Raw genomic sequence first — 14,308 nt, forward strand, 5'->3', positions numbered from 1 at the left:
CTGTTGTCTGTTTTGTATTATTGTTAATAAATCCAAGGGTGAAACTGATGTGATCAGTTTATGTGGAATCCAGTTTTGGTGACTCAGCCGCAGCTTTCTGTTCTTGGCTGACAGACGTGGAACCCGATGTGGTCTTCTGCTGTTGTAGCGCATCTGCCTCAAGATTCGATGTGTTGTGCATTCTGAGATGCTTTTCTGCTTACGACGATTGTACAGAGTGGTTATCTGAGTTACTGTAGCCTTTCTGTCAGTTTCTGTTTCTGACCTCGCTAATGAACAAGGTCCTTCCATCTGCAGAACTGCCGCTCACTGGATGTATTTTTCTTTATTGTACCTCTCTGATTAAACTCTAGAGACTGTTGTGTGTGAAAATCCCACAGGATCAGCTCTTATACTTAAACCAGCCCGTCTGGCACCAACAACCGTGCCACAGTCAGATATATCAGAGTAATATATAAAGTTGAACCTAACCTAACCTAATATAAGAGTAAGACATCAACCTTGGAGATTTCAAATACAGCGTACCTTCAGGGATGAACCGATCCCACTTTTTCCACAGTATTTGAGTTTTAATTATCAGTTGATACCCGATACTGATCTGATGCTGGCATTCTCTAAGTAACTGAGCCTTCTCTATGCAGCCTAATGGAGTTGAGTGAAAGCCTCAGAAAATTGATTGCAACAGGATTTTAAGACAAACTGAGTCCTGTGTTCATGTGTTTGAGATCTTTGTCATGTCAGTCCACATCACATGCATTTATGATGGTAGTAAATCAGATCTGATCCAGTCAAGCATTTCTGGCCAGTGTCAGCTGAAATGCAAATATTCTGTATAGATACACTCACCATCCACTTTGTACACCCAAAGATTCCTGCAGTCAGCCAATCATGTGACAGCAGTGCAGTGCATAACATCATGCAGATACAGGTCAAGACTTTCAGTTAATGTTCACATCAAACATCAGAATAGGGAAGAAATGTGATCTCAGGGACTTTGAGTATGGCATGGTTGTTGGTGACAGATGGGCTGGTTTGCGTATTTCGGACACTGCTGATCTCCTGGGCTTTTCACACAGAGCAGTCTCTAGAGTATACACAGAATGGTGTGAAAAACAAAAAACAACCAGTCAGTGGCAGTTCTTTTGCACGGAGGAGAATGGACGGACTGGTTTGAACTGGCAGGAAGGCTCCAGTAACTGAATAACCACTCTTTACATCCATGGTGAGCAGAAAAGCATCTCAGAAAGCACAACACTTCAAACTTTGAGGAGAATGGGATACAACCTCGGAAGACCATATCAGACTCCAGTCCAAGCCAAGAACAGAAATCTGAAGCTACAGTGGGTACAGGTTTACTCAAACTGGAAAAGGACCAGGATATATTTTTCTGCTGTCCCATGATAATTGCATGAATGAACAGGCTTGCAGATGTTTCTAACAAAGTGGACAGTGAGCATACATTGAGACATTCCTAGAAACTTTCGGGGTACAAATGATGGTCACCAGGGTTGCACTATTAAGGGCAAGTATTTTAGTGCCCCAACTATAGGTACAAGAGAATGTAGTGTACTTTTTAAGGTACATACTAATTGGATCAAAAAACTGCTATACTGGTGACAAACTTCTTTGGGGAACACAAATGTATATAATTGTACAGTACTTTTTCCTCTCCACACTTTTTACATTCCCGTTGATATCTCCATGCTTTTGCCTTAGAATTTCCCTAGAGAGAACATTTGATAAAATAATCTATATTTTACGTGACATATATGTGTACTCTGCGGTATTTGGTGTAACCAATCATCTAATTTTGTTATGAGGAGCTTGTTTGGAGAAAAATCTTCTTAAATGACTCTTTAGAAGATGAGGTGTCAGACTCCAGATCCAGTCATGTACAGTACTGTTGGAGTTTAACACTCCTACTTCAGAAGCAGCTATCTGTGTTCTTAAATGCACTTATTTAAGTACAACAACCAATTTATTATGATTACTTATTGCTTTCTAGACATAAAATTGTACGGTCTCTTCCCCCACCCCAATGACTTGCTGCCATATATTACTGAGACCTCCCAATGGTCTTACAAGTGTGTAGTTAAAATGGGGCAAGAGACAAGATCACAATAAAGTCCTTCTTATAGCACTTGGGATTTTTATTGCAGAAGGGCATCAAGTGTAGAAGTGGTTTGCTTACTTTACTTACATGTACTTCACACTTTAACAGTAGCAATATATTATCCAGAATGGATAAACACATGCAAAGTCCACATCTTGCTCCCAGCATTTAGCTTTTACCCATGCAATAATAGCATGAGCCTTCATATTGAGACTCCCTGGAGATTGCAATGGAAGTGACCAGAGGCTGAGATAGAGGAATTGATATCTCATTAGCAAACACACTAGGAAGTACATCAATGCAGGGAAACCAGTCTGGCAGATTATGCAGTGTTTTTTGCCTGACCACAGAGCAAAAACAGACTGAGTCTACACAGGTCATGTCAGCGAGGTGATGATCGAGTTATCTTTGTGAGTAGTCCAAGAACAGTGTGATGCAGCAGTCGAAACTACAGGCTCATTTGTCTTGTGCTGACTTGACTGGCTTATATGTTGAAATAAAAACAGACTGCTCTTGCTAACAATAGCAGCCATTTTATGCCCAGTTACTTGCTCAAAAACAGAAGTTTTTTTTTCTTTATCTCTCTACCTAGCACTCAGACTCTGTTCTTGCTAATGCACAGAAGCTTAGTCTAGTCTAGTTTGTGTTCTTGGCCAACAAATGATATTATCAGTGTTAAAGAGAAGTCAATTAGCAGTTGTGTAACACCACTTCTCATTACTGTACATGTGGCAATAGGAAGCATTTCGAGCATTTAGATGTTTTTTTCCGTTAAAGATATATGTACTACGTAATACCCCCTGCGTCAAACAAGTGCAGTCTCAATGAGCTCTTATCCACAAGATTTGAATTGTAAATATGTATGGCACGGGATGTACTGTCTGCCATTCAATTTATACCTTTCCCCCCCCCCACAAGGTTTGAGAATACAAAGAACTCTATGATTGGATATAAAATGTATTTCCTGTATTTCCCATAGTTAATTTCACAAAAAAACGCTTATATTGTTTTTTTAATGATCTATATAAACTCTGTGTACATACTCTCAATAAGTAGAAAGCAGTATAACACCCAGGAGAGTTCAAGTTTTGTGAATAATCAGTGGCGCGGTGACCAGCACTGAGTCAGAGTCTAATGTGGTGAGTTTATGTGTGCGTACAGTTAGAGGTTCCTGATGTCTACTGGGATTTATCCTGACCTAGTTTTTCAACTTAACGGCAAACAGGGAATTTGAGCCTCAGGGTGTTGAGGCTGGACATGTTGTGTCCGCTCAGGGTTCCTCGGGAAAAAAAGCCAGACAACCAGCCATTAGCTGCATACCTCAGCTAATCTAACCCAGAGTTCATACTGCGGAAAACTATAGACATGTTTCTTGAAACCTACTGAATGTGAGCAATCCCTGTTCTGTAAATAAGAGGTGCCATATAATTGTTGACAAAATGCGTACATTTCAGACTCTAGGTATCTGAACCCTTGTTTGTTGGTTTGATTGAAATCATTGGCTATGAGGATGTTATATTGAAATAATAAGCAACTCAGCAACCAGCGATTTTATCACCCCTAAAAGAGAGTCAACGTTAATCTGTCAACGTATTTGTAACTTTGTTTTGTCATGGACCACAATAATATTTGCAAATATTTATCATAATGTGTTTTATAGATTAGGTTTTTTTCTAGATCGTAATGAGTTTTAGTTGTAGATGACCAAATTATGTACATTAGAACAGAATCGTACTTGGTTTATTTTAATTTAGTATGTTGTTTATTGTCCATCAATAACAATTATGTCATTGTTTATTGGATATTAGACCACAGCGCTGTTGAATTCTCAAATCTGATTGGTTAGAAGTTGTTGATGAATTTTCTATAACAGCAGCTCAGGAAATAGTGCTGGCTGCAAAGCAAATCACAGGTTTATATTAATGCAATCATTCTAATACATTACAACTAGCCTAATTCACAGGGACTATAGTGGATGCTCAACAAAAACAAATAAAAAATTATGCTGAATTATTTATATGGTGAGGTTTTATGTGAGGAGATGTTTATTTCACGTTTTTGGAAGGAGTCTCCAGTGTCAGCACTGTGCAGATGGCTGTTTTTCACCTCAACATTAAACATGATTATAAGTGGATAAAAGTATGACGTTTCATTCTTAAATAAATAAACCTTTGTAAGCTTTGGTAAATTGCTGTGTTACAAGAAGAATAGAACACTTCAGGACATGCTGTTATAGGAAAATAAACAATTTTGGGGTGGTAGTGCATCATACTGACCTGTTGTATTTTTATTTATAAGGGCATGTCCTGTTGTGTTTTATGCCATTGTATTTCAATCATATTTATTAAATATTTCAACAATTATTTGTGCTGTGTAGAATTTAGTAGTCTGTAACAGAAAAGACAGTACAAAATATATCTCCATCGACAACACGAGTAGTTTGCCATATTCCAGTACTACATTCAGTTACTTTCAGGAGCGTGTTAATAAAATTGTTACTACACTTAGTATTGACGTGCTGCAACCACAACAAGCCTGATGAACCGGCTTAATTTGACACTGCACATGTTATACCTTGCTTTTTCCAGTGCACAAAAACAAACTAGTATTATCAAACCACAAACCTCTGAGTAGATTAAAAAGAAAGCTGACTGTAAACAGTGTGATTTACTGCTTATGCCTGTTCAAGGATTGCGTCATGATTTTGTTTGCTGTGCTGATTGTGGCGATTGACAGCTGATGCTGGTTGCGTCCCTTTGTGTATTAGGAGAGTGCTGATGGGGGGATGGGTTCTCTGTGCACCGTACACTTACCAGATGGGTCTCAGCTGGGGCTTTTTGTTTGGCTCTGTGATCACATGCCAAGGTGAGACTTCCCGAGCCATCTGAATGCTCTCTGTCGCAGGCTTTCAGGCGGTTAGTCTGTCAGAGCCATGTATTACTTTGCAGGGTTGTTTGGCCATGTTGGTGATGGAAACTACACAGTTCTACACGTCATTTAGACTGGAACATTTTAGTCAAGATTTGGGACAGAATCAGTAGCTTTGCACTTTTTAAGGGTCATCTAAGATGGTGGTTCTCAAAATGGGGTCGGTGAAGCATAGTCAGGGGGTCTGTAATTTTTTAGACAAGCTATCATTGTACACATTTAAATAATGATCATGAAATAAATCTGTACTGAAGCAGTCTGTGGAATTTATGTTTATAATGGATACAAAAAAATAGAGAAACCCTGATCTAATACACACATACAGATTGAAGTTTTATATAAACAGAGGAACAGCTTCACCATGAAAAGGGCTTAAATTATTCACACAACACAAAGAGCAAAACTGAGCTTGCTGTAGCCATGTGCAAAAGCAAAATTTAGAAAATATAACGGTGAAGGCCAGAGACCGATTAATATGGCTTTATAGGTCGCCCCCACATCCTTATATTTTTAAAAGTGGTTTTAACGTGACATCCTGTAGCATTGCTTGTAGGTGTTGTCAAGTCATCACTTTCAGAGAAATGAAGCTAGAAGAATTGAAAATGAGGAACTGTCCTGTGCAAATTTTGAATGTAACGCCAGCGTCAAAAACAGGACATGAAATGGAGAGAGTGGAGGGAGAAGAGATGACTGAAGTGGTCGAGAAGCAGGATGTGTGGTTGGATGAGCAAACCCTGACCTGTCCTGACACCCTCATGGGTCCTCATGTCCTACCCCACACAGGATGATGCTCAAAGCAGAGCTCTATTGTCCATCATCAGGGCGTGGACTGAAGCACCAGAGGACTACAGTCAAGCGTCATTTGTGGCGAGAAAAGATTGATGTGGTTTGGAACACGATGACATTCAAATGAAAGATGTCCAAAGACAGTCCAAGGGACAGAAAACAAATAAGAATAATATGCAGTTGTTAATGACATGTTTAAATCAGATGTTAAAATGCTTTAAAGGCTTTTATATGACAAATTATCTTGGAAAGATTTAGAGTTAATTATTTAGAAATGGCAGCGAATAAAGAAACTCTATATGGGGGTTAACGTCACATCTGCTCCACCTAGTACGCCTTTTGTTTCCACACAATCAGCAGACATCTTTTCCATTTAAAGATGCGTATTCTCTTGTTTGTATTCTGTTTTATACCACATCGCGTTGTTAGAGCAACGGATAACCGGTTGTTGTTTGTTTTTCTGGTTGTTCCTCCTTGCTTTGTAGATAGGATAATTCCCAGATCAATCTTTCGGAGTACAATAGGGTTTGTGATGGAGAATTGAAATGCACTGTCATCTTGGCATCCTCTTGTTATTAGCAAGGTGTGGATTTGGGTGTGGGGATCCTTTCCCCTCCTCCCAGTTTGCCTTTCTACAAATGGAGCTGAGCCTGCAGTTGATCTCTGTCACACACACACCCTACCATCCATCGGCCTACCCCCACACTCCTGAATAAATTGGTGTGGCAATCAAAGAGGCAGGCCGTGGGAGAATCAATGTGCTCTTCTTGAAACGGAAAATAAAAGGGGGTGGGGTGGTGGAAAGGGCGCTCAATAGATAGCGGTACTAGGTAGAAATTAAAGCGTGAGCTAAAAAATGTGGACGAAGAGGTACAGTTTGAGTGTGAAACGTGTTTAAACCTGTGAAAGCATGTAGTGTTATGAAGGCTTGGCCTTTCTGTTTGATAGAGATCAGTACAGGACTGGAGGTGATCCTCAGCCTGGGAGACAGGAAGTCCCACAGAGTGAGGGACAGGGCCTGGTGGGTGGTGGGAGAGTTAAAGCCATTTTCACAATGATTTGACTATTGGAATTGGCATCAGATATTCATGGGCTATGTGGGATAACAGTGAACTCTCAGTCGTTTGTGTAACTTGTCGTTTGTCTCTTGTGAGTGTGTAGCGACCGTTACTGTTGTTGCTTGTGGGCATGCTGTCTAGCGTTTGTTTTGTTGTTGTTGTTGTTTTGTTTGTTCCATTGTTTTTTTATTTCTTGTTTTTTTTTTCTTCAATTCAATGACCAGTGGTGGTAGGTAAAGCTAACTAATTAAACACAAATTAAATGATGCACTTATTAGTGTAAAAATTGTTTGTTTGATTTATATGTTATGTGCTGGACTTTGTACTAGCATCGTTGGCAAACAATTAGTTAATGAGAGAATGTTTATGACAGTAAAAGATGAAGCCACAGTCATTAGTTTGTCTTGTGTTTGCGTGATAAACTGTACACGGGAACTCTTTGCTGGTAGAAAAGTTGTGAGTGGGAAACTGAAGAAACGTCGGCCCACACGCGCCTTACGATTGGTCCGAGGAACCATTTGTTCTTTTGTCGCGGTACTGAGTCATGCCTAATTTGCATAAGCGTGAGAAAACGCACTTCTGCTTTGTCGATTACCACTGTCGCTGAAATTGTGGCTCTTGTGTTGCGCATGTACATGTGCATGAAAATTAATTGTTGCCTGTTGCTTTGTCTCTTACTATTGTGAGCATAAGCTAAAAACATTTTTTACTGTAGGTGTTTGTGAGCCATATATAATGCAAAAGATGCCTTGGAATGTATTCAAGTATTAAAGCAGGATCCACCTCAACTCAGCATTTCCTGGTTTTATTTATAACATTGAAAATCAAACAATATTAGTCCCCATCTTCATAATGGTAAGGTGTTTAGAAGAGTTGCACAAAAGAAGTTCTTCTTGAGAAGAACTACAGTGTGTTAAAGGTGTACAGGTGTTTCTGTATGTTGAAACTTAAAATGTCATTAATTACATGTGTTAATTATTTTATATATTCTTACTCATTTTCAGGAAGGTGTCAATAATTCTAGCACTGACTATATGCTGAGATATATTATCTGTCGTTATGTACTATGCTGCAAGTAAAATACATAACAGGCTATGACAAAATTAAAGCATGCGTCACCCTAATAACACATTTACTGTATGTTCACATGGGCCAACCTCTGAAGATTCATGATGGTGGAAAGAATGCTGCAGTGTCACTTAGCATCAAAGTGCAAAGACAGTTTAATGGCGTAGGACATTCCAGAGTAGATTAGATCTAAAATGGCACAACTGGCACCAAGATGCTCCAGTGAAACTCACACCTCAGGCCTATCAGCAACTTGGCATGGAGAGAGTATTTACACACTATGGAAAGTGTTTTGTCTAACCAGGCAAAGTATAGTTTCCAATCCAATCACAGAGGGTATTCCAGCACTGCCTGACTCAATCAATATAGCCACTAGGCTAGTTTCCACAGAAACAATTTTGTGATATTTTGTACTATTTTTGCTTCTTCTGTAGCATGCTTCACTCTCTGCCAGCCGCTCAGACAAGGGCTCGGCCTGGTCGAATCGCTCACTGGGAGCTCGCTGCCGCAACTCCATCGCCTCCCTCTCAGACGAGCATCCTCACATCGGCAACTACCGGCTGCTCAAAACCATCGGCAAGGGCAACTTTGCAAAAGTGAAGCTGGCACGCCACATCCTGACTGGCAGAGAGGTAAAGTACTAGAGTGTGTGTGTTCAGTCTTACATACAGTAGATCTATAACAGGGGTGTCCAAATCCTGTCTTGAAGGGGCTCTGTCTCACACACCTGGCTCTTTAACATGTTTTCAGTTCCTTCATAAATTGAGTTTAATTTAGAGAAGGAAATCCTTAAAAGCACACCTTGACCAAGGTGTATGAGTCAAGATTAGATCAAAAATTTGCGAAAGAAAAGTTCAGCAACACTGGAACAATATTTTTTCCCTTTGATCCCGTCCCTCATGTTTGCCAATGTACACAAAGCCCTGCCTCCGTACTCTACTGCAGCCAGCAGAGTTCAATTAGAGTTTACTCTAGCAAGGATTGTCATGACTTCACTTTCAAGCAATAAGGTAGGCTGTTTATTTGTTAAGGGCATTGCCTTACTTTATTGTTTAGATATAGATGATAAAAAGTACCTAATGTTTGTTGTACCGCATTAGAGAAGATAACATTACCTCCCAAGCAGATAAATACCTAGAGAGTATTATGCTAACATTGCTTGATAGGAGACCCAAATACTCAGAAGGCACTGATTTGTCGCATTTGACGATTTATGACCATTACATTTCCTATAATATAATCATATTACACAAGTACTCTATTTTTTTTGTTACAGCTGCGTTTCCCCAAGTGGGCATCAAACTCCCATGTCTCCCATGTGCTGGCTGGCTGATGGTGTTAGCATTTTAGCCTGACTTGTGCTTTTGCCCACTCGGCCATTCAGCTGCTTGAAAGCCAAGTTATAACACTATAACTACATGATATTCATTGATTTTCTGCTGCAGGAATGATCAAGAAGGCCTTGCTGTCCTGTTCATTCTTTGTAATGAGTTTTTCCGCTGACAGTTAGTACCAGTGTTGGCTTGTTAGCTGCATGGGATTTTTATGCAGTTGTGTAGCACTACATACATTTCTGTGAAGGTGGTTCATCAAAAGCACTGCCTTCCTGGCTCTAAAAAGTGAGAACATTGTATTTATTTGAACTGTTATGTAAAGCAGCAATTCAAACAATTTAAAGCTACACACATGTCCAGGAGGAACATGGCTAATTCTGCAGCTTCATCCCCTTCGCTAGTAATAAATTTCATTGTAAGGACATAGCCAGTAGCTAGTCAGCAAGCTACAAGCTACTTTTTGAACATCCCATTTCAGATGTAGTCTGTTATAATAGATTAATAGATAATAGATTTAATGCTGTTATAATGACCTCCACTCTTCTGGGAAGGCTTTGCACTAGATTTTGGAGCGTGGCTGTGGGGATTTGTGTTCATTCAGCTACAAGAGCATTAGTGAGGTCAGGCACTGATGTTGGGTGAGGAGCTCTGGTGTGCAGTCGCCATTCCTGTTCGTCCCGAAGGTGTTCATGGGGATTGAGGTCAGGGCTCTGTGCAGGTCACTCGAGTTCTTCCGCTCCAACCTCAGCATGTCTTCATGTCTTCATGGAGCTCGCTTTGTGCACAGGGGCATTGTCATGCTGGAGTGTGTTTTGGCCCCTTAGTTCCAGTGAAGGGAAATTGTAATGCTACAGCATAGTACAAAGACATTCTATACAATTGTGTGCTTCCAACTTTGTGGCAACAGTTTGGAGAAGACCCAGGTGTGGTATCATGATTGTCAATACCAAAATGATACTTTGGCCACAAATAAATGAATAAATAAGTAAACAAACAAAACAATAAATCAATAAATCAATAAACAAATCAATAAATAATCCCCACACACATTGATCATTGGCAATGAATTATGATTTCCTTGTCTTCATAATTAAATGTAACAGTCTCTAAATAATTTTTTAAAAAGTTTTTAAAAACATGACATTAAATAATGTAGTGTAACAGCTCTCCAGGACTGGATAAGGACATCCCTGTATATTACACTGGTAATATCTAGACTATTTTTAAGTGAGACAGTGTTCTGCCATCAGCAATATGCAGTGTGTTTAGTTGCTGCAGCTTTTACAGCAGTGTGAAATGTGACCTTTTTATATGCAAGGCACATGTAAATTAGAGTGTCATACTCTTCAAGTCACTTATGACCTTTACATGTTATTTTCAGGTTGCAATAAAGATAATTGACAAAACCCAACTCAACCCAACCAGCCTACAAAAAGTAAGTATCAGAACTTACCTTCATAACTGATTTGATTGATTTTGATTGAATTTATCTTATTTTATTCCAGTTTACATTTAATTAAATGTGTCAAGGTCTGGAAATGGTCTGGTATAATGCAAAAAAGACTCTTTTGTAAAAATACACTTCATGGTCCACTTCAAAGGCTTGTTTTGTTCATACGTTTATTAAAAAATGATGCTTACACACTGCCTGTAAAAACATGAACTTTGACCTGAGTGTTGTGACTGGAAGCTCTTTTGCTGTGGTGTTTTTGCATGCTGCTTTGAGACAATGTTTGGTGACCTAAAGTTGATTTATCACGAAAAGTACAAGCTCAGCATAGTTTGCAATTGTTAATCTCACCTGTTTGCATGAAATCTGGACAAATCCAGGCTATTGTTGTGATCACTTTTATGGAAGCTACGTAAAACATTAATCCATGGCTAAATGTCAGTAAGGATAAGGTGAGCTGTACAATTAAGATAAGCGGTGGTGTTTTGTGTGTGCTTATTTTCTTTGAGTATGCATAACAGACATGCAGCTTACGTTGATATGTTTCAATAGAAGACTGGCACAAGTGGAACTTAAAGGCACATTAAGATATTCAGGTCCAACGTCTTGGCAGAGTAACGACTAATTTAGCACCACATAAATACATGCGTAAATTATAATTCGGTGCTATAGTCATTTCAATACTTTGTCATATTAGACCCCTTTATTAGCTCCTTAAACTCACTGCTTACTATATAGTTGTTAATCTTAAAATGTATTACTTAGCAACCACTCATTTTTTCAATAACTACAGTCAAACCAATCAAATATATGGACCTGCCACCAGCTCCTGGAAGATTCAGGGGTCATGTACTTGGTTCATCATGTGGACTACATGTGCATGACTTCCACATTTCTGATGTGAGAATTACTGTTACTAAGGAAACTTAATTAACTTGTTACTTGTGACTTAATTACATAAATGTATATCACATTGGCAAATGTCTAATATTTTTACATTTACATTTATTCATTTAGCAGTCGCTTTTATCCAAAGCGACTTGCAATTGAGGAAACGCAAGCAAAGCGGTACACCAAGCAGAGAGCAATATGAGTAGTGCTACCATGCAAGATTTTTAATTGAGTGCTAGTGGAGCAAAGAGTAGAGGTGTAAAAGCCAGTCTAAGTATAGAATTTTTATTTTTTTGAGTGGAGACAAGTTAGGCGTTAGTTAAGTGTTCACAGAAGAAGTGCATCTTTATCCGTTTATTTGAAGATCATGACGGATTCTGCTATCTGGATTGAGGTTGGTAGTTCATTCCACCATTAAGGGACAGTCAGTTTGAAGGTTCTGGAAAGGGACCTCATGCCTTGCTGAGTAGACCTACCAGGCGTCGGTTGTTAACTCATCGCAGGGTGGGGGAGGGAATATAAACCTCAAGGAGAGTGTTGAGGTAGGTGGGTGCTGTTCCAGACGAGGTCTTGAATTTGATGCGGGTGGCTACAGGAAGCCAGTGGAGGGAGATGAAGAGGAGTGTGACATGGGTCCTTTTGGGCTGGTTGAAAACAAGGCGTGCTGCTGCATTCTAAATCATCTGAAGGGGTTTGATGGAGCTGGCTGAGAGGCCCAGAAGTAGTGCATTGCAGTAGTCCAGTTCTGAGATAACAAGAGCCTGGACTAGTAGCTGTGTGGCATGATCAGTGAGATAGGGTCTGAGTTTCTTGCTGTTATACAGAATTAACCCATGAATATATAACGACCTCAAGAAAAGATCATTATATGTTTAATGGAGAGATTTTGATCGTTTGTATGTAAAATTGAAGGACTGTGTGCTATATGATTCTGACTCTGTTCTGGTGCAGGGTGGAGCTCGGGTGGTAGTGTGTGAGCTCTGCAGAGAGGTGTAGTTCAGTGTGCTGCAGTAATGCTGGTTCACTGTCTCGTCAGCACTATATCGCTTGGTCAGTGTGCACCAGATCACCAGTGTTCCACTCCCTTTCCTTGCAGCTAGTCAGTTCTCTCACTTCCTGTTCTCTGCCTCAGACCACTCATCTTTCTCTTTATTTATACCTCTTTACCTGCTTACACTTAAAGAAAATATCCACCCTGTGCAAATGATATTTTATTGTGGATTTTAGAGTCGACTTTTTGGTTTAAATTTCTGTCACTGACAAGTTGATCTGTTTTCACTTTGGCGGTTTCTTACATTACCCACAAGGCCGTTGGACCGCACAATGACGGTGGCACTAGTGGAAATTCATCTCTAACTAAAGAGAGTGATGTAGCATTGTTCTAGTCTGTCCAGCTCTCTCACCTCATCTGTACATTCTGCTCAAAAACAAAGGTTCCAAAACGTCAAATTTCACGCTAACACCGCCATCAGTACCATTATGCTTGTTGTTTTGTAGATCCTGAACTAGCCAAGCCTTGTGTGCCGTAATTCAGTGCATTGTATAGCTGAATTGCATTTGTGTTTACTGTCTCCGCCACATCTACATTGGATTTCTTATTAGTGTCACTGAATGTCACTGGAAAATGGTGACTAAGAAAAGTGGTTCTTGCTCGTTTGTTTTTTTAAGCTAACAGTGAAACCTAACTGTTATCATTTATGTATTAGATTGTTGAATTTTATCCCTATTATGCACCATTGTAACTGCATTAGCAATGTCCCCTGTGGCATCAGCGTGGCAGATAACCGCTAACTTCTCAGAGGAATAACAAAAATATAGCACCCACCAAAAAAATTTGCACCAGAGTTACTAAGCACATAACAAATATTCCAATATAAATATATTTAATGTGTTTTAGGGTCTTTAATGCTTTAATGCTTATGTTCTGCCATTGATTAACCCATGCCGTATCTTGATTTTATAACAATACAACTGTAACATTTTTAATAATCAATATTATCTTTATCTCAATTAATTTTATTTTCTATTTCTGACGATCACTCATTGGTAGCCCTTTTATTTCATCTTGTTACTCTCAGGTCAAGGAGATCTCACCATTGTAAACATTTACAATGGTTTAGTTTAACCCAAACAGAAAATAAGGGTTAATGCCTGTTTCCCTCTGTCCTTTTTCCACTTGTTCTTTGCCTCTTATCTATTTCCAACTTTCCATCAATCGGTTATTTGCTCTCTTTTCCACTCACTCACACACAGACATGCAATCCAGTCTCTGCCACAGGGAAAGTGCTGCTTCTGTAGAAGGTATTGAATGACTAAAGAGAGGGCAGTGTTTTCATTCATCTTTACAGAGCTGCTGTATTATGCCTTCCATGAAAGTATACTGTCTCTTGTGATCACCGGAATACCAGTTCTGAAGCAGGTACAGTGGACTATTCGTGTCTTTACTCTTATGAACAGTCACTCTCCAGCCCCACCCCAACACAGGCTATTTAAGTAATGACTTTTTTTTTAAATGAGCTACAGTTTACGACACACTAATGCATAATATATAAATTAAGTAAAGTACCTTAGTAGGCCTTTTGCTTTGAGGATTTATACGTGCAGTCCCTTACCCACGTGGCCAGTGCATTAGATAATGCTCCTCACTGTCAAAGTGTATCGATTAAGACTAAGCCCCATT

General features: G+C 39.4%; 1 protein-coding gene across 7 annotated transcripts in view; it reads left to right on the top strand.

The window, feature by feature from the left end:
* The window catches only part of mark4b (MAP/microtubule affinity-regulating kinase 4b), a 41,585-nt gene that overhangs the window by 1,772 nt on the left and 25,505 nt on the right, over window positions 1–14,308 (top strand). For all 7 annotated transcript variants that reach the window (XM_026924138.3, XM_026924139.3, XM_026924140.3 and 4 more), the window contains exons 2-3: window positions 8,388–8,585; window positions 10,669–10,722. In XM_026924138.3, the coding sequence (XP_026779939.1) occupies window positions 8,388–8,585; window positions 10,669–10,722 (252 nt within the window). The remainder of the gene's footprint in view (window positions 1–8,387; window positions 8,586–10,668; window positions 10,723–14,308) is intronic.

This window comes from Pangasianodon hypophthalmus, chromosome 14, assembly GCF_027358585.1.
Source record: "Pangasianodon hypophthalmus isolate fPanHyp1 chromosome 14, fPanHyp1.pri, whole genome shotgun sequence".
NCBI lineage: Eukaryota > Metazoa > Chordata > Actinopteri > Siluriformes > Pangasiidae > Pangasianodon > Pangasianodon hypophthalmus.